Source organism: Pempheris klunzingeri, chromosome 6 (genome assembly GCF_042242105.1).
Source record: "Pempheris klunzingeri isolate RE-2024b chromosome 6, fPemKlu1.hap1, whole genome shotgun sequence".
Lineage (NCBI taxonomy): Eukaryota > Metazoa > Chordata > Actinopteri > Acropomatiformes > Pempheridae > Pempheris > Pempheris klunzingeri.
The window spans coordinates 14,771,540-14,791,796 of NC_092017.1; the positions used below are offsets into that span (position 1 = coordinate 14,771,540).

General features: G+C 41.6%; 1 protein-coding gene across 7 annotated transcripts in view; it reads left to right on the top strand.

Moving 5' to 3' along the window:
• The window catches only part of LOC139202278 (myosin IXB), a 55,916-nt gene that overhangs the window by 5,004 nt on the left and 30,655 nt on the right, over positions 1-20,257 (top strand). For all 7 annotated transcript variants that reach the window (XM_070831681.1, XM_070831674.1, XM_070831675.1 and 4 more), the window contains exons 2-4: positions 14,105-14,316; positions 14,502-14,721; positions 15,113-15,622. In XM_070831681.1, the coding sequence (XP_070687782.1) occupies positions 14,168-14,316; positions 14,502-14,721; positions 15,113-15,622 (879 nt within the window). In that variant the 5' untranslated portion in view covers positions 14,105-14,167. The remainder of the gene's footprint in view (positions 1-14,104; positions 14,317-14,501; positions 14,722-15,112; positions 15,623-20,257) is intronic.

Sequence of the window (20,257 nt, forward strand, 5' to 3'; positions counted from 1 at the left end):
TAAGGAAAAGAAGGTTGGCAAGTGAGCAAGGCAGTCTGTGTGAGTAGACAAGGAGAGGTAACGAGAGCGAGAGTGGTGAGGTTTTAAAGTCATCAATTCCACAAACTCCTTGGTAACTTGGCTCTTTCAATGTGGCAAGCTGAATTTATGGGCTTTATAAATAGACTCAGCTGTAATGATAGGGTATAAGTGAGGAAAAGGCAGACCGACTGTTTAGGGATGGCCTACTTACAGTGCATTTGTTTGTTGTGCCTTCACTCAGCCATCATAGTCAAGATGATTGGGATCAAAGCTTGATTGCGATGATTATGATTACACCAAATCTGCCTGTTTAGACTCTGATTATAGGCACAGTTATAAGCCAAGCAAAAGTTTTAACCAAAATATACAACTCAAGAATTTTCCACAGTGAAGTGAAAAGTGGTCTGCCTACGTCATGGTAGACATATTTTAACCACATTCAGGCAGCTCGAGCTCACTGATTAAAAGAAAAAAAAAAAAAAAAAAGCAAATAGGTTAAAATCTACATGTGGCATCTTTGCTGTTACTGTTTTTCGAGGTGCTGTAACCTCCCACGGTGTTAACACTACCTGGCTTTCATCACGTTCAAATGTATCGATTGTAAAGTGACAGATACTAACAATAACCCAGTTTTACTAGTTGAACTGCATATAGTGAGGTAACCCTGATTTCCTTTAGCTGTTCATGTTGAAGGGATAGTTACACTTTTTTGACATGAGGTGGTATGAGTTACTCGCTGATGGTTTGAGTTTGATGCAAGAGCTTTAGCTCCGGCAGAGGTTCATGCAGTTGGAGATCTCCCTGTGAGAGCCTGCAGCTTATCAGCTAAGACTGAGCAGCAGTCACATAGGGCCACCAAACAAAAACATCCTAGCTACAAACACACATAAAATAGCTAAACAAACAAATAGCACAACAAATGATGACATATTGTGCACAATTCCATTTTTTGTTCCTCAGAAAACTACTTTTGTTTAAGTGTCAACAGACCATGCGGAAAAATAAAATCCAATCTGTGTCTCAGATTTCAAATCTGACATTGAGTTGAAGCCTTCCTGTCACTTACTCCCTGCCCCCTCAGTTGCAGTGGTCACCCTCAGGAAGGAGACTGTACAGATTGACTGACTAGTTGATGGCTGTGGGGAGTGCTGTAACCTCCCCCTCCATCCTCTCTGCGGTCACTGATCCTGTCCCTTGGCTCTGGATTATGGGCAAGGAGGTGGCACACCCTGAGGCTCCATTTGCTCTTACTCTGCACCATATATCCATCCCAGAGGGTCACTGTCAAAATTGGATCAATAGGTGTACTATCATTATTACCTACCTAAAGGTCCGTCATAACAACAGAAACTGGCCATAACTCAAAAGAATTCGACAGAAACCAGCCATTAGAACATTTTGTGTGAATGCGTATTTAGTTGTTTTGCACATGAAGCAATACAGCAAACACAAAAAAATAACCACTGCCTGTAAGATAAAGATCTTTTTGTGTTTCTTTATGAAAACACCCTGCATGTGCATCTCCCATGGATATTGTGGAGATGCAAATGCAGAGGAGCAAAGAGATTTAGGATTCTATAAAGGGAATGAAACACTACCTTTATCGAATACACAGTCCACAAAAATCCTCTTTCAAAACCAAACGTATATTGGCTCAAATCGTGTTGGATGTGTTTAAATGTTGTTTCAAGAGTTATGGACAAGTCTAAGGAAATGGATTCTAACGTCATTCCTTGCTCACTCCTCATGAAATGATGTGAGGAAAAAATGAATGATCTCAGCCAGGCAAGGCGGTAGAGGTGACAAACCATTCCCATTGTATGTGCCAGGTCTGTAGCAAGCCAGCGTGTTACAGAAGACAGTGGTGGAAGTGGCACAGTGCTGGATGAGCGCCACGAGAAGTGCATGACATTTGTTGTTGTAATTATACCTAGTTGTGTATCTAAGTTAGTTTATGCTGTTTATCCGTTAAGATGCCTGTCAAACCTCAGAGTAAAACTGGGGCACATGACATAATGTTATCGTAATAGTGACTGAAAGTATTAGAGTAGAGAGTATTGTGTTTACGCCACTTTATTTACACATTGCCTTGATTACAGTTTGATCTGATTGTGCTCATATAACCATAGCCTTTAACATAACCTGGAAATGATTATCTTTGTGTTCCTCTGCGACAAGGCTTAATCTTCTTCGTAAGACAAACCCTGACATAATGTATGCAAACTACATTTCTTTTTTGGCACGCTGTTATTATGATGTATGTTAGCCTTTGACACACATTTCCAGTCCAAATATGTTAATACAAGGCATGTATTTATTGGCAGATTTAGCACTTTGTCCTGGTCTGCCAACTGCAGCTCAGTCTTAACAGTGGATGCCTCAAGGGCTGTGGAGAGTGACAAGAGAAGTGAAAGCGAAAAAGCAAAGCACAGAAGAGCACAGACAAGGGAGGCACAGATGGGGAAAGAGATGGAAAGAAAGAGACAAGCTGAGGGTAGAAGGAGATGGAACAGGAATAGTAGACCTTGGCTCTGTGCTCTCTATTGGCTGGTTTCTGCTCTGTTCTGTTTGTTTTTGCTCTATTTTTACTGTGCAGCCTGGTCATTGATGAATGACTCCATATGTAAGTTACATTTCATCTGACAGAAATCACTCAGGATGTCTGGCCCAGGTGGGAGGGGAGGGGAGGATGTTAGGTAGACACGATGTGATCTGAACAGAAGAAAAGAGAGGAAAATATGCATTGGCTTTGTTCTTTCAACTGTTTCTGTCAACTCCTCTAAAAATGAAGTAGATTTAGAAAAAAGGTTGGTCTAGGCCTAGATGTTAGATCGACATTATCCTTTCTAAGATGCTTATCATCTGCACGTTGGTGTGTGAGACTGCCAGGCCACCCAAACATCATCAGGACACACCACAGGGAAGATGTTTTTAATAGATTATACTAGCTGCACCACAAATAATCTATTGTATTATTTGAATGTCTGAGATTATGTTTTTTTTCCTTTTGTTACGCCCCTTCATTACAAGGTCTTTTTTTTAGCCTGCCAGCTGTTTTTTGTCCCATTTTTAAGTTCAAACTGAGATGAAGGTATTTGTAAAATGTAGAATGAGTAATATTACTGACATTAAGGTGTTTTTCAGTTAGTAGGGCATGATTTTGTGTCACTGCTTTGATACACCCACACTAAAAGATGGTGCCATTGCATGGATAGCAGAGGCTTTAGTTTGTGTCAGCCAGGTTGAATCCATTTCGTTTAACTACCTGTGATAATGGCTTACAAACAGAAGAAGTTTTGAGATCAAGAATTTGGCATCGTGCCCTTCTGTCTGTGTGCTTTTTTAATATATAAAGTATAGTAGTATAGTATAGTATATATAAAGAAAAGTATGACATGTGTAAGGGCTTAGGGATTTTAAATAAGTATGACGTTGGTGCAGTGAAGTGACTATTTTAGTGCTGCAATGGAGTCATGTGTTGAGGAAGTGTTTTTAGAGCAGGGTAGCCCACATGAGTGAGCGTGTACAATAATCCCCTCTGTCTGCCTCCTTCCCCTCGCTTCCTTTTCCCTTCTTCTTGATTTCTGCCTGCAGCTGCTCCACATCTACAGACGACATACTGAACACTTGTGTGTTTTTGTGCATGGGGTTTATTGCGGTGAATGGGAAGGAAGTGTTTCCTTAGCCGGAGACCATCCTGAGCAGCCGCTGTTTATCTAATATCAAACGCACCTGAATCAAATAAACACACTCTGCAAATATTAGCATTTATTTAGATTGGTCTTGTTGATGCTGAAACATCTTTCTTTAGACTGATAAATGCAGATGGTGGGCACAATAACATGAACACCTGCTCAACGCAGCCCAGTATAGTAGCCGCTGCCCCAAAGACTACTTTTATCTTTTGTTTTTATTTACCAGTCGTTACCAATTTACCCATAAAATAATTCCACTCAGAATGCAAATCTCACTGCTCCTTGTCGCTGAAGTTGTTACAACTCAAAGTACTCCCATTTAAGAAAACATTTCTGTACGTTATGCTGTTTTGGCATTGAATGTCTGTACTAAGGAAGAACATACCAGTGTCCCACATGTCACCATTGTACTGTATTTGTCATCCACTGATCTAAAACTGGTCGGAAAACTCACCGGAATCCCCTGTCACCACCAACCAGTGAGGAATCCCAAAACAGCCAATTGGCCTCAGCCGAGCCTTCTGTGTTGCATTAAGTCAGACATGCTATGGCCTCACTGGTCTGGTGTATTTCATGTGGACTCTGCTGCTTTGAATCTAGAGTTTCAGCTCATCACGCTGATTGAAAACATACATGTCTCCACACCACCTTGGTCTCTATGCATCATCATATCCCAGTATTAACCTCGGGCCTTCAGTCTGTGCAAGGCAGAAGTTCATGGCTAGGATATCATTTAGGGAGAGTTTGCATGTATATTTGCATCTAAGCTTCACTGAGTGGTTTGATCACATACAATGCACCTATATTGTGCTTCATTTAAATCTGTTTTGTTGGCCTTTCCACTGTTCTCTTGGGCTTGGCCTCAGGTCGGATTGACTGGATGACAGAATACTTAAAGGACAGTAAGTGTAAACCAAAAACACCAGGACATGGGTTTATATAGTTAGCACAGTTCCCTCAAGACTTGTTCTCCTCTACTCCGTGGCATCTGGATGGAGTTAGAGCAGCAGTGCCAAATGTTAGGAGGTGGGGAGCACAAGGGGGTGATCAGCAGGGGGTCCAAGGGGAGGCATTGGAGGGTAGCATTGGGGGAGGTTCTGTGAAAGACAGTGATTTGACAGGAGAGATGGAGGGAAAGGGGCACAGTTAAGGAGGCAGTTAAAAACACAGCGGTGCAGCTGAAGCAGACGGGTGGCGAGACACGGGGGAGTAGTGTAATGCTGTACTTGGGCCTCTTGGTTTACTGACCTGCTGTGAAAAGTACATAACGTAGGAGTTCATAAAGCTGCGGCTAAAACTAATGTTGGATTGCCTCAAGCAGCAGCAGAACAGCCTGACACATGGAGGCTGTCGAGGAGCAATACAGCCATGATTTCATGTTGTTTTTAAGAGTGTTGTCCAGTGTGTTTTGCTGCCAGCCACAGCTGACTTGACTTGGAATGATCTGTGTGTGCTGCGGGGTCATACCTACCTCGGAGGGATGTCAAATGAACAACAGCGCGCTTCAGTTTGTCAATAAATAGCTCAGACACATGATATTGGGAGTGGCAGATCAATGGAGTGCACTCAGGCAACCGTGCTATAATTGATCCCTGTCTATCACAGTTATAGTAAGTTATTTTGACAACTGGCTAGCTTGAGTTTAGTTATGAGTTGTGCATATGCCACAGCGCAGTTTCACTAAAATATATCATCTGCGATGTCTTCCTCGGCTCTCCGTAGTCCTTTTCTAGCAGCTTAGTTGTCGCAGAGAAGAGGATTTTGACCATGAGCTTGGGCTCCATACTGAATGAATAGGGTAATATCAACAAGTCAAAGACAGGATCCCTGCGGCTCCTCTCTCCTTTATCCTCTTCTTTAGACGGAGGCAGCAGATGCTCCTCAGCTCTGATTTTATTGTTCATGGCTGGCCAGCCTGTGAGCTGACTTAAAGATGGGGGGTGGGGGAGGAGGAGATGAGCTTTTAGTGCCCCTTTTCTTCCTTTTCCTTCACTCTCTCTTCAGAGTTCTCTCTCTATCTGTGTTTGTGTTATTGAGCCCAGTTGGTGTCTGCTGGATGAGTTAATTCCCTGATTGAGGTTTTGGTCCCTTTTTAAACAAAAGCCTGCGTCTTTGAATAGGCCACATGGCTCTAGTGGGAGGGCTCTGATCCATTCACAGCCATTTTGGGTACATCTGCACTTCCTATAGAGCCTCAACTGTGAGGCTGATTTACCACCACTCAGCAGTAACAGGAGCGATCTACCTCTCTATCACACTAGTCCTGAGTGCATTTATGAATCCCTAAGAGAACACACACGGACATGCAAGCCAAAAGCCATGGGGAGCGCGTGCGCACACACACACACACACACACACACACACACACAGAGTGAATCTGTACTTTCCTTGCTTCTATCTCTTATTGTGCCCAGAGGACAATGCAGCCTGCTCTGGCAAAGAGCCAGTCCCTCTCATCTCCATTAGGTCATGCAGAGAGAGTTGTAGTGGTGATGGATACTTCAGTGGCCCCAGCTCCACTTTCCCTGGGGAGAGGAAAGGAGCTTGGTCTACAGCGGTGCAGTCAGGCTCGCAGACGAACCCTGGAAGGGGTGTAGGCGGACCTGGGGATTTTGAAATGTTTGAAATTCAGCGTAAAACAGAATGATTACATTTAACTTCAGCACAGATGTTAAGATGGTTAACCTCTTCAGTCCCACAAAGCCTTTGGTGGGTCCGTCATTACAAGGAAATATTGTTGGAACAAGCACAGTTTAAACCCACAGAGCTTTATTTAAATTCTAGTCAAGGTTGTCAAGATTTCAAAAGATATCAGAATTGTTGGCAGATAGATTTGAACAATTCATTCATTAAAAAGAAAAAGCTTCAACAAAGCCTTGGAACAAGCTGTACAGGAACCATGATGATTGACAATGTACACGCACACCAATTGTACACTATTATTCTGAATTTGATATGGATCATATAAACAGCATATTTTGTTTGGATAGGTTGGTTAGGCCTTATTCCGAATGTAGAATTTTCCAATTACGACATGTGGGATATGCCTATATTATTTGCATTCTTTGGACATGTATACACAACCTTCGGAATATGCGTCTCAGTTGGATTGGAGTTTGCAGCACACAGCCTCTTGCCTGTTTACAGTCAGCTCTGTGCGCTGTAAGCAAAACAACTAGCTAGCAGTTTGCAAGGCTGGGGTAGAGATGCTTTCCAAGCAGAAAAGTGCATATTTCTAGTTGGATGGAGAAAAGCACCCACTTTTAAAGTCTTGAAAGACGTGGATATCAACAGTTTGCTGGATACGTATAAATATCACAGCGTGGACCTTTTCAAGAAGCTTGGAGGAATGAAAGAGGGAGGCTGTGTTTGTACGGTCAAACAAGCGTGCCACATGTAGAAAACTTTGGAAAACCAAGGTTGCATAGTAGTCATATTCATTAGCCATGTAAACAGTTTAGTAGGTCTTTTTCTGTAATGTTTTGGGCATATAAACATTGTCAGAAGTATTACTTAGTGCCTCTTCCATCTATCGAGCATCTTTGTTCTTCATGAAGCAGTTAAAGCATGTAATTTTTTGTGTGTGAATGTGTAATTTCCCTGAGGCATTTCTTGTTAATACATAGTGACAATCACTCAGCTCTACAGTTACTCCTACCTTGCTCATCCTTTGAGTCAGATCCAGAAATGTTTCCTCTACTCATGATGAGGAGTGTAGCCTTGCATTTCTCATCAGGGCTTGGTCCTCCAGAACAAAGTTGAAGGGTTTCCTTTAGCTATTTTTCTCCTTTTCATAGTAATATTGTCAGTTGAATTAAAACTGCTGATATTAAAAAAAGCTATTATAAGGGCTCAACACATCTCAACAAACTGTCTGTTGAAACTTTATGGAGTCAGTGTTGTTTGGTCTATGAAGTCCTGAATGACCCTTGTTAATCTTTTTGCATATTGTCTTCTTTCTCTCAAATATGTTGTTTACGTTAAACTATGACTTGCATTACGCTCATTATCTTTTTATAGTCTCCTAACTCTGACTCTATAGGCAAACTTTATTCTTGCTACATTTGTCTTTCTTGTTTTTATTGTAAATATTTAGATTACTGTGAGCATTAATCACAGGTGTTGGGGGTTCAGTTCCTGGCTCCCCTTGTCTACAGTCTTATGTGCTTGAGCAAGACACTGAACCCCAAATTGCTACCAATGGAGGGGGAAAAGTGCCAAATCCATGCAATGTTATGGTTATTGATTTACATTAGGAAATGACAACAACATTGGAACATGATCATAATTGATTAGTCTGTTGATAATAATGGATGAATCACTTGGTCTGTAAAATGTCAGAAATTTCCTAAAGCCCAAGGCGCCATATGTATATTGATTATTTCAAAACCCAATGATATACAGTCCACAATCACATGAAACAAAGAAAAGCAGCAAAGCCCCACCTTTGAGAACAGGAAATGTTAAGTCAATCATCAAAATAGTTGTTGATAATTTTTCTATTGATCGACCCATCCATTAATCAATTTGCTTCACCTCTAGTAGTTGATAATTTATCACAAATCTTTTATTACTTACCCTCTGCCTGCCAAATAAGTTTACAGTTATGTAAATATTGCATAGAATGTTTTCATTGTCGCTGTCAACCAGTAATTCCACTCTATTTATAGGAAGTGTTAATAAGTATCTTAATCAAGCATAATTACATGTCCAGATAAAACCTAACTGCTGTCATTGTAATGACATTGACAAGTTACATGTACTATAGGAGCTGCTTGTAGCCTGACTCATGCAGAGGAATGCTGGGAGCCACCACCATCTTTGGTCCACACTCAGAGCTGATATCATAACGTGCTCTCTCATGGTTCGTCTCTTTGGTGTGTATTAGACTATGAGGCTCACAGCACAGGAGAGACTGAGTGAGGAAGAGATATTCAAGAGAGTATTCCAGACGAAGTTCATTCACCCTCTATGTGTCACTGGGTCATTCACTTCCTGCCAGATCATAGAGTCAGCTGGTGGTGTCTCAGCACTGACTCGCCACTCTGTTTAGACAATCTGTGCATATATATGTGTGAGTGCCAGTGTCAGGAGGTCCATTAGGAAGAGAATTTACTGTCTGTAGCACAGACTAAGAGCATAACATTCAAGGATTTCACACATCTCAACAACGCGAGATCATAAACGTTACAACAACTGTCCATATAAAGGCAAAATATTTCTTTTCTCTCTCCTCTAATTGGCACTCTAGACTTACTATTGCTCCTCCTCTTCCTTCTTCTTTGGGTGGTGCTTTTTGCTGTTTCTTTGAGGGTGGGCAAAGAGGACAGAGTAGGAGAAAGTGAGTAAGACCTGGATGGCTTATTTCACCTCTGCCAGTGGCTGTCAAGCAACTTGAGTGTGCTCCAACTGCCAACTCCAGCTTCAGTTATAATGAAATTAGAAGAGCACTTGTTTTATGCAGCTAGTTAGTTTTCTCTTTCAGGGGTATTTGCTGTCCTCCATTCTTCCTGTGAGCATGCATGCAAGAGACTTTTATTCAGTGATTGTGTACACTGTTTTCTCACACTTCCTCTTTTATAATTGAGTTTGTCAGTATTATAGCACACAAATTACAGCCTATATCTTTCTCTGTTAACAGCACGGCTCAATGAAATATTGACCCCAAGATGTCACTAATAGTTCCCGTGTGACAGAGGACTGAAAATCAGTACAGCAGACATCCAGACATGAGCATGGATGGTCTGAGATAATTAAATGTAAGAGGAGCTCAATGTGAAAAATCAATGACAAAAAACAACTATAAACCTTATTTTTCAATAAGTAGTTTTACTTACCGTTAAATTAGTGCACTCAGCTGGTATATCAACGACAGAACTTGAGCTGAGTAACATTCTGTGTGTAGGCCAATCTTTATTTATCTTACTGATGAATGTACAGTGGAGGTCATTTACTGCAAGCCTATTCTCCTTCACTGGATAATGAGGGGTTAGGTTGGGTGACTTTAGTGAGTCCAATGGGGATGAGTGGTACCGCCTTTAAAAAAGAAAAAAGTCTGGTTTAAGGAGCTTGTTAGTTGTTAATGCCTCCTCCTGCCCACAGTAAGCAGCTAAACAGCCCCTCTCTACCCTCAGCTGTGCTCTAGTGTCTTCCCATCAACCCTCAGTAAGCAGCTAAAGTGCCAGGCTAAGCCTACGCAAAGCAGACAACCCCAGGTCTTATCTGTGGAATGCCGGGCATCCTCACAGAGGATCTCCTCCGAGGGGGGGAGGTTTTTGTATTGTCTCAAAGACTCTGTCTCCTATGATTGTCCCCTGGGACTTCTCTCTGTCTCACTTTTAGATGTTTACCCCTCTCTCTCTCTCTCTCTCTCTCTCTCTCTCTCTCTCTCAATTTATTTGTTCAGTTTTTTCTGTGTTGCTACCCTTTTTCTCAGCTCTTTTTCTCTCCACACAAACACAGATGCTCTCACGCACAGATACTGTAGCTTTATGATTGCTCTTTTGAAACTAGTTGAGAGAGCAGCTCAGGAGTTAAAGTGACAGATTTAAACCAGACAGGGCCAATGATGGAGCATAATGATGATGCTGTCTTTTGTGGTCTCTGCAGTTTTGCATGCTTTGGCATTTTACTGGCTTGCATGTTTTTGGGACTGTGGTCAGCTCGCCTGGCATAGGCACAAGCTCATGAGACTCAAGTTGCTCTATTTTTCCTCTAATTCTCTACTGTGGCCTAAGAGTTGGCTTTGGTATCTTTGTTGTTGCATTTTTATATTTGGCCCAATATAGCATGTGCTAATCTTTGCCCTTTTCCATGTGTTAAGCAACAAATAACAAATATCCTATTATTGCTTTTTATGAGCACACACAAACAAATTTAAACCGATAGATAATTCTCATGCTCCAAAGAGACAAAAAGAAAATTGTTTTTGAAACGGTCTAGAACAATCCAAAAGGACCAATGAAGGCAACTCTAGATAGACTGTGTAGATCCACCAATCAATTAGCAGCACTCTGGTTTGGTATTTGGTGTTGTTGGTTAAGCAAAGCACAGAGATGTTAATTCCCTCTTGAGATATAAACTGGTGGGTGAGATTGTGTGTGATTATTATTATTCAATCGACAAAGGTTCCCATTGTTAAACAGTTGAAGAAGAGAGAAAACCTTATCTTTGCTTTATGCAACTAGATATTTTTGCACATGACTGAAATTAACTATCTTCTTATCTGGCCAATGGCTGATTTGTAAGTTGTCTGTGATATATGCATTATTCATAACAACTCCACACTAAACATGAGTGTAATTGGTTACATCAGTCACTGAAAAGTTTTCACCGAAAGGAAACCTCCTACTACAGAAATGGAGTACGTGATTTCATACTACACGCAGACATCTGTGGGAGCCTCTTTTTCCCCAAGCCTGCTTTTTTTGGGCATATCTCAGACTATGAAATTTCTTCTTTTTCAGGTTGGGAAAATAAACTGTCTGTGCTTGAATGATAAAAGTGATAAACTGTAGGACTCACTGCTTACAGGACTCGGCCCGGGATCAGGTTACCAAAGCAGTGCCGTCTGCCTGCCATACAGTGATTTAAACCAGGTTCCTGTTTCCCCTAGGGGGACTTACAGTTTACCCAGCATGCATTAGTGATGCAAAAACACGCTCCGTGATCCATCATTAGGCTAAACTTTACCCAGCTACTGTCTGTGTGATTCATATTCGACTATAGATCACTATTCAACATATTTTTTTTGTTACAGACAGACTTAACCTGGATCATATTCTGTTTACTGTGGTCCGGCTGGATGTTACACTGAATCAGTACTGAAATACCTCAGTACTATTTCAAAGAGTCGTCTTTAAATGAATCAGCAATGTTGGCCAGGCCTTCTGTTCAACACTGATAATGTAAAGCTGTCATCATGTCAGTCTGGCAAACCGCACCATCATCAGCACCAACTTCTACAGAACTGCCTGTAAATGTTGTTGTTGAATCTATTTTCTTGGGTAGTACAGTCGCTTTAATGCATTTTTTATACCTTACAGTAGAAATAGCCACATTTTTCGGAGGGCTGAAAATAAGTTTTCATTACAACACATCGCATGTGATGATTTTAATGCTTTAAACACTGTCAACCAGAAATTATGTATAGACTTAAATGAAAGTGTTCTCAAAGAATTGGTGTTTGACCTCATTGACTCCAGACAGTTTTTTATCATGTGATTCATCAATAAGACGTTTGTCCTGCCCCCTTAGTTTATTGTGGTTTAGCTCATAGAAGACCCTGATACATCTTCAAGGCAGCTTGAACTCAGTCAGGAAATCATTGGTATCCGTCATAAGGGCTGAGCAAACCTCTACTTTTGTTCTCGGTTAATAAGGGCTGTGTGATGTCGTAAAATCTTTAGCGATTGGGATCTTGCCAAGCAGAGAAAAGAGTTATCCAAGGGTGGAGAGATGAGTTGTTGTGGTGAAAAGTTACTAAACGCTTTACTCTGTCACCAACTTCTACATCATACATCACTGTAGGAGTTTTTTCTGTGAGAGTGAATAATGTGCAGTCATTACGCCATTCGTGGTTTACCCTCAGTGCTCTCTGTTCTTATGTCTTTGTTGCTATCACTGAGCGGAAGGGTTTGGTTTCTGAGCAGCATCTGCAGATGCACCGTAGGGTAAAGTTTCAGTGGCAAAGCTGTTTACATGTGATGTGATCAATGAACAATGCACTGTAGTTTTATTAAATTAGACTCATCGCCACCACTGATGCACCATGTCTGAGCCCTGTCCTCAGGCTCATGTGCTTGTTAAAAGAAAGAGAAAAAGGAATGTTCTTCTCTTTATATTGTCACGATGGAAGTGCAGTTTAATTTCATTTGACCTTCTCTGATGACTGGTGTGTATTTTTAGATGTCAGGAAAACCACAAAATGGAAACTAGATACATTCGCTCCATGTAACATTGATGTTCTCTCAGTCAAACATTATAGAAGCAGAATATATTGAAAGTTTGTCTTAATCTCTTGGTTGTAGTCTCTGCATCACATATTCTGTTACTATTAACTAAATTCACATTCAAATTTAACATTCTCTGTTTACTTAAATGAGGATTAAAATATTGAGGTATCACTTTAAACATTTTGTGGAAAACACGATGCCTGTCCTGACTCCTGTGTCCCCACACTTATATATTGATATATACTCTAAAGTGAGTCTTTACAGCCATTTCATTGTTTATGAAATAGCTTAATACCATTTGGCAGATCAGCTCAAGCCTACTTTGGGTAATCAGTCGGCCCTTTCTGTAACCAAATGTTAGTAGTTCGACCACACACATTCACAGCAATTTGTGGACATATGCACAGGAATCAGCATTCTTTATACAAGCAGATAATACTGTTAGTAATTCTGATAAGTAATGATCTGCGTCTGTGTGTCCAACTTCTCATCTCGGCTCTGAAAACTCTCCTCAACACCAAACGTGTCCTTCTATATAAAGAATAATAGGCAGTTTGAGCATGTACACTTGTTTACTGGTGACAGCCGTGTGATTATAGCCTAGCATAGTGACACTTTTTAGAGTGGCATTTAGCACCTCACACTCATCTGTAGCACAATATGGATGGGATTTCCCACCTTACAGTATGTGATGTCACACATGATTTCTCTTCTGATATTTCTGAAACACTTCTGTTGTGGTTTTTAAACGCTTAATATAAGGGAAGGGAGTATTTTTCTATGGATACTCTGCTCACAGAGTTTCAACATCTTCTTATGATAAACCACTGATTACAAAGGAAGAGGTCTAGGCAAGTAAGTAACTTGATGGGACCCAGGCCTCACAAATGATCTGTTGCTAATTTCTTAGGCCTGTGTCCTCTCAAGCTGTTACATTTTCTTGTATGGGTCTCTCTTCTGGTCTAATCGAAGACACACTGCTGTAGCAGAATACGTTATGTCCAAAAAACAAAATTCAAAGGTTCAATTACAGAGGATGAGCTTCCCATGTGGTTTGAGACTTTGTTTGAAAATCAACTATTTTGTTTGCATTTTAAAATGCTTGCTCAGAGCTGCAGTGACGCATTGTGTAGCTTTTTGGAAAGCTGCAATGCTTTATATTGGAAACTGTTGACGATCTGGGCCATCTTACTGTGTTTCTCCTGGCAATCAGCTAGTGCTGAGTGTTTATTGGAATTGAATCGCAAATTGTTGACGTGAGAGTCAGTGCTTTCTCTTTTATTCCAAAAGTTAGAACTACAGAGGTTTTTTCTGTGGCCTCGGAAAGCCTCTTTATATTGTGTTCCAAGGTCAATATAGAAAATGATTAGGCACCAGTGTGAATGTATAAAAGTGAAAATAATTGTCACTGATCAATCAAGCTGTCATTTGCAGGTGCTGCGTGGTGAGAGGGAAGCAGTGGGTGCGGCATGCTGAGGCCACTCTCCTTGGCTCAGGATGAGTGTCAGAGATGGCGCTGCCACCACGGCAACGAACGTGGGTGGAGGAGGAGCGCCAGCTAGCCCTAACGATCATGATGGTCGCCCATACCTGCTCCAGATCTACCCAAGGTTGGCTTCCCAAACCTCCACCTGCTGCAACATTAGGTGAGTGTGTGACAGCTAGAAAATGTAAAACTAGCATTGTTTATATGTAATATGACGCTGAAGTAGTAGTAGTAGTTTTTTTAGATTTTGTTTAGATTTTTAAATGCGTTTAGATGTACTAGATGAGTCCCTGCATGAAATATGAACTTCAAACTTAATAATTTAACTTTTATCTTCTACATCAGAGTGCAGAAGGATGCAACAGCAGCTTCGGTGATCTCAGACGCTGCCACGGCACTTGGGCTGGACCCTGGCCGCATGTATGTCCTGGCAGAGGTGAAGGAGTGTGGCGGGGAAGAGTGGGTACTAGAGGCCGGAGACTTGCCAGCACAGAGGTTTCTGCTGTGGCCTCGGAAAGCCCAGGAGCAACACCCTCAGAGCCTTGGGTTTTACTTCTTACTACAGGTAGAGTCCACAGCAGCACACAGTTCACTTTGCAGTTCTGCTCAGCTGAAGTGGACTGCTGAGAAAAGTCCTCCCACTGTCTTAGTGTTGCATTCTGCTTCCTTCTGCTCTCTCTTCCTCTTTGAAGCCATGTTCCGTGAGAAACAAAAACAAGTAGTCAGCCTAGCAAAACACACACCAATGATGGAAAAACTCGCCATATGCAAAATGTCTCCTAATATAAATTCACCTCTCTTAGCTCAATATGTAACAGGAACATTTGGGAGTTCAATGCCATTTTCGCTCACCCTTAACAATTTTGACTTTAAAGCAATGCAAATAACTGAATATTTTTAACTGCCAGTTTCAGCACCAAAAAGTTAATGTAAACATTTTTTATTTTATTTTCCAGGAGAGAAACCATGATGGAACTATCCATTATGTCCACCTCCCACCTGTGTCTAAGGAGCAGGAGGCACGGCGGCTTGCCGCCAGGGGCTTCCTTCCCCCTCCACAGGACGACTTTGCAGACCTTTGCAACCTCCCCGTCCTCAATGAGGACCGCATATTAAACAACCTGCGCACGCGCTTCTACAAGAAAAAGATCTACACCTATGCAGGCAGCATCCTCATTGCCATCAACCCCTTCAAGTTCCTGCCCATCTACAACCCTAAGTACGTCAAGATGTACGAGAACCACCAGCTGGGGAAACTGGAGCCTCATATTTTTGCTATTGCAGATGTAGCCTACTATGCTATGCTCAGGAAGAGGGTCAACCAGTGCATCGTCATCTCTGGGGAAAGTGGCTCAGGCAAGACCCAGAGTACCAACTTCCTGATCCACTGTCTGACTGCACTCAGCCAGAAGGGCTATGCCAGCGGGGTAGAGAGGACCATACTGGGAGCTGGACCAGTCCTGGAGGTGAGATGTTAACAAGCAACAGCAGGATTGGACTGTTTTGGGGATTTTTGGATGTATCTGCTTCACCAGTCACTTTGACAGCATGTTGAGTTTTTCTCCATCTAGAAAAATAGAGGTAACTGGTAAACTAGTGTGACCCGCTGTTGCTCCAAGCTTAGTGACCTGCTGTGGTTGGGGAAGTGGGTTAATACTTGTGAAGAGATGAGTGGTGGGATAACACCTGTCTTGTATAAGGGCGCAATAAAAAAAGAATGAAAGATACTGCAGGTCGTGTTAGTGAAACATTTGAGTGTGTTAGTCCCCCATAAGCTCCGAATGGGTCCTCTGTCTGGTTAATCAGTCACATGGAAAGCATTTTATATCACAAATGAGCTGTTCTAGTCACATCCAACAATTACAGTACTTCCTCCGAAGAGACTCATCATGTTGTTATGGGACACAAAAGAATACAATCATAGCCAGAGGATGCAACATACACAGAGTTATGTTTTTACATAAGATTATTTTATACGACAATAGTTGTCTCTAGCTCAGTGGTTATGGATAATAAAATATCCTGTGAAAGTATCAGATGCCATGCAGCTCTAAGCAAATGTATTTTCAGGCTGTGACTCCATTGCACTTTTTCGTGCGTGGGCTTAGCTAATGGGGCATATGGTAGTCTGCATGCAGTGTAAAAGACTTTAACATAAGGGCTATGGTCTACCCAGAAAGAATAAATGAAAAAGGGGACAGGAAGTTGCTTTATTAACCCTTCATGTGGCCCTTGCCTGCTTTGGGAATCAAGACAAGATAGGGCCGTTTGTTGGTATTCAACTTACTTCTAGGCAAACACTGATGTTTCCGATTATGTTTTAGAGGAGAAAGTGCTGCTCTTGGTCTCTTTAAGTAAATGGTTGTGTAACATCGTGAGGTTTGTTTTCGACCTAGAGAATATGACCAAATCAATTTAATTTGGAGCTGTATTTCTGTTTCGGTCAGGTGACTGTGCTCTTCTTCCTGCTTTCTAATGTCAGTGAAATTCGATACTTGTACTGACTTGCTCTCCGCAACTGCTGACAGGACAGAATTAACTGAAACCACAGCCAAACTGATATAGAAAAGTTGATGTAAGGTACTGCTTAAGGCCAGCTGGCGATATATGATAACAATGGTGACTTTGTGGCTCTCATGCATTCATATGAAAAATCAATATTTCTAGTTCGATTAGTGAACCAAATCATACTTAGCTACTCATTTTCTCGTTTGTATTTGCCTTGTGAGTAGTTAGGGTGAATAACTTCGTATGCTAACAGGCATTTAGAAACACTGTATGAGGTGTTACCAGTGAGTAAGGGCTTCCAACTGTAAGGTAGCTGAGGGTGTCTGTATGTTTCAGACAGTGAAATAGCCAGGGCTCATTGCAAACTACAGCTCTCTGTGTTTGGTGACAGAAGAGACAAACACAAATGCATGTAGACAAGTAGACATCTGTTAGCTTTTATATTGTTAACCAGAAATGATTGCATCGTGAAATGTAAGTTACTACACTGTATTGTTTTTGCTAGAGTTGAATGCCTGAGCTACGTGGCAAAGAACAGGGTTGACTTCATATTGTTTAGTTTTCATCCCTGTAATGAGAAACGGGGTCTCCTCCACTTTCACATGTGGAAGAATTTACCTCTGGTCAGACCTCAAGCAGGGTTAGTATTGTCAAGTCATTTTCAGCATTCACATCACTCACACTCTCACGCTCTCTTATTAGAAATGGATCATTGTGAGTATTGTTTCATGTTGTTCTCTGCAGTGTAGGCCTCCATTGCTAGAAGTTTGACTCCACATATAATGTATATTTTCAACTATGTGGACTATTAGCCCTGCAGTTCAGGCTCTGCAGAATTAACCATGTTATGCATGACCCTAGGTTGTTTTATGTTTGAGGGTTTCTCCTGTCAGCGATATAATCTGGACATCTGTTTCTGATTCGAGATATATGTAACGACTTGAGATAAAGAAAGAAAGTGAAGTTCTGCATGAGGCGGCAGAGTAAATATCAGACGGGGAAGCCTCTTATCTCTGCATAATCACCTAAATTCCATGTAGACAAAAAGCAGAAATCCCAGTACTTCAGTTTCAGTATAATAGCCCTCCTTAGTTTAGGGAACTAATTACTTTCAGTCCTGATCTGGAAGTAAATCTCCTCTACATATTTTTCTGTTTTATTTCACAGTGGTGTAGCTAAAAATAGACCTTTAACCCGAAAAGCTGTATGTGGAATGTGGTTTATTCAAAGTACAAAATGGTGATAAAAAGTGGAAAACCCCTTGATCTGTGAAAGTAAATTCAGTGGTACAGGCAACACTGGAACAGAACAAAACACATGTTATTGGCTTGAGCGTTAATGGCAAGAATAGATGGTGGGCAGCCAGACTAACTTGTATCCAGGCACGGTGTATCCATCCATCAGCTGTCACGTCTCCAGACCCTCTGACTCAGTTCTGGAGCCTTCACTCACAGAACTGCTGCTGCTTTCAGATGCATTTGAATAAGTGCAGCGTTGGTCCCTTGATGTGTGTCAGTCTGTCAGAGTCTTTGGTTCTGGTTGGCTGATTGAGGGAAGGGGGGCCTGGGGGACGCAGAGATTTTCCCCTCCATCAGCACACTTCTAGTCCCTTTGGCAGACACACTGCCACTCTGCCATTCACTCCCATAATGCAGTGTGTATGTGCGCGTTAGCCCAGTCTCGAGCTGTGGTTGTAGGGGCAGACAGGGAGACGGATTCTGTCTTTGCTGGCCTGGTCAGCGGAGGAAGTGGAGGTTGGATTTCATCTGTGACCAGTCAGTCAATCATCCTGGCTATTGAACAGCTGTGCATTTCCCCCTGGCAGCATTACTGCATCTAAATTTGCATCGTACCCAGAAAAGTAGAAACATAAGCAGACACAGTTGGTTTTTGGTTTTTCCACAATATTACATGCTAAGAGACCCTCCTGATTGGTTTATGTGAAAAGATTTTGTTTTGACAGCACCCTCCAGCTTTGCAGCATGCTCATAAGATGGCTGACATGAAACAAAACTTGCTTTACAAAGGAAGTAATAACTCGTCTGAAATTATGTTCCCTGCAGTTTCTCTCTACACAAATAGTCTACCTCTTGTGGTTCTTGCCTGACAAGTTCCAGTCATGGTATAATATATGGAGTGCAGGGGGCTATTTTTAGGCCCGTTTATCGCCATGGAGGGATTTTTACTTTTATTGAAGGATTTTCTTTTGGTCCTTTTTTGTCAAAGAAGCTGATCAGGTTACAGTGGAGCAAAATGTGTGTGTGTGTGTGTGTGTGTGTGTGTATCCCTAAGCTATAGGGGAGGTCTCCAGGCCTGGGTCGCACATTTTGAGGAGATGAGATCATCGTTTGTGGTGCTGGACTGTGTGCTGCGTTGCTGGCAGATTGAACCTGAAACCATGTGGGAAAGCCACTGTCCTACTTTAGGTCATTGTGCCACTTCTTTCTATTCTACATTATATTCTATTCTACAATTTCCCTTCCTTTGTCTTGAAAATAATGCAGATAAAGGAAAGATTGTCCTTAATAATTTCTTTAGATTGGACAAATAAGGCTTCTACCTGCAGCACAGCTCACCGTCTCCAAAGGAGTATTTCACTTGAACTGGTCCAACTAGTTGATCCTCTATTACGTGGTTCTTGTGGTGTCTGTGTTTTCTTTTGCCAGGCTTTGAAGCCTATTTATTCTTAATGTCAACAAGGCTCTCCTCTTTTGCAAAGAGATGGCTGACACGGCAGGCAACATATTGGCGTTATGTGTTAATTGAAGTATGGATCTAGTTTTTCTTGTCCCAGTGTACTTATCAAAAGTCGGTTTAACTAACTTTTTAGCTAACTTTTATTTCCTTGATATATTTTTGAAAACCAGGTTTGACATATACTAGTTTTAATAATTCACATGGGGCATCATCTGTCATGTTAAAAATTGACAGCCCTATAAATGCCGAGGTTAAGAACATCTTAAAACCTAATAATCTTAGGGGTTACAGGCCTGAATAGGTGGAACAATCCTGTTCTAGCCTTTCCAGCATTCTGAAGAGCATTTAATGGTTTATTTGACAAAAGCTTGATTGAAACTTTCAGAGACCCCTAAGATAAAAATGTACTTGGAATAACAGCAGTTTTTAACATGGGGAAAAAAGGCTGTTCTGACAGAAACAGGGTTTCTTGCTCATACATAAACAGAAGATGTAAAGCATGTTGTTTGGAGGAAATCCTCTCCAGACCAGTTAGTGAGATAATATATAGCCTTTTAACCAAAGTTTAACCCCCCCTAGTTATAAGTTAGTCCTCTCAGCCTCCTCCATGCCACTCTGGCCCGCAGCTTCAGACAGGAAGTTCCTATCATCCGGAACAGGAAGCAGCTACGACACAGGAAGTAATGGCCGTAGCACTCTCTGCCGTTAGCTCAGGGCCTCGAGGGGTGTGGATATACCAAAGTACTGTATTGTTGTTCAGGAAGTGCAGAGGAGTAGCTAGCCATTCTGCCTGCTGATCCATTGTTTATCTCTTAGTTAAGGGTTGCACCTCTTTATTCCTGAGCTATATTTGGTCAAGCTGGGTGGCATTGTGTACAAGTCTGGGAAAAGCTGGC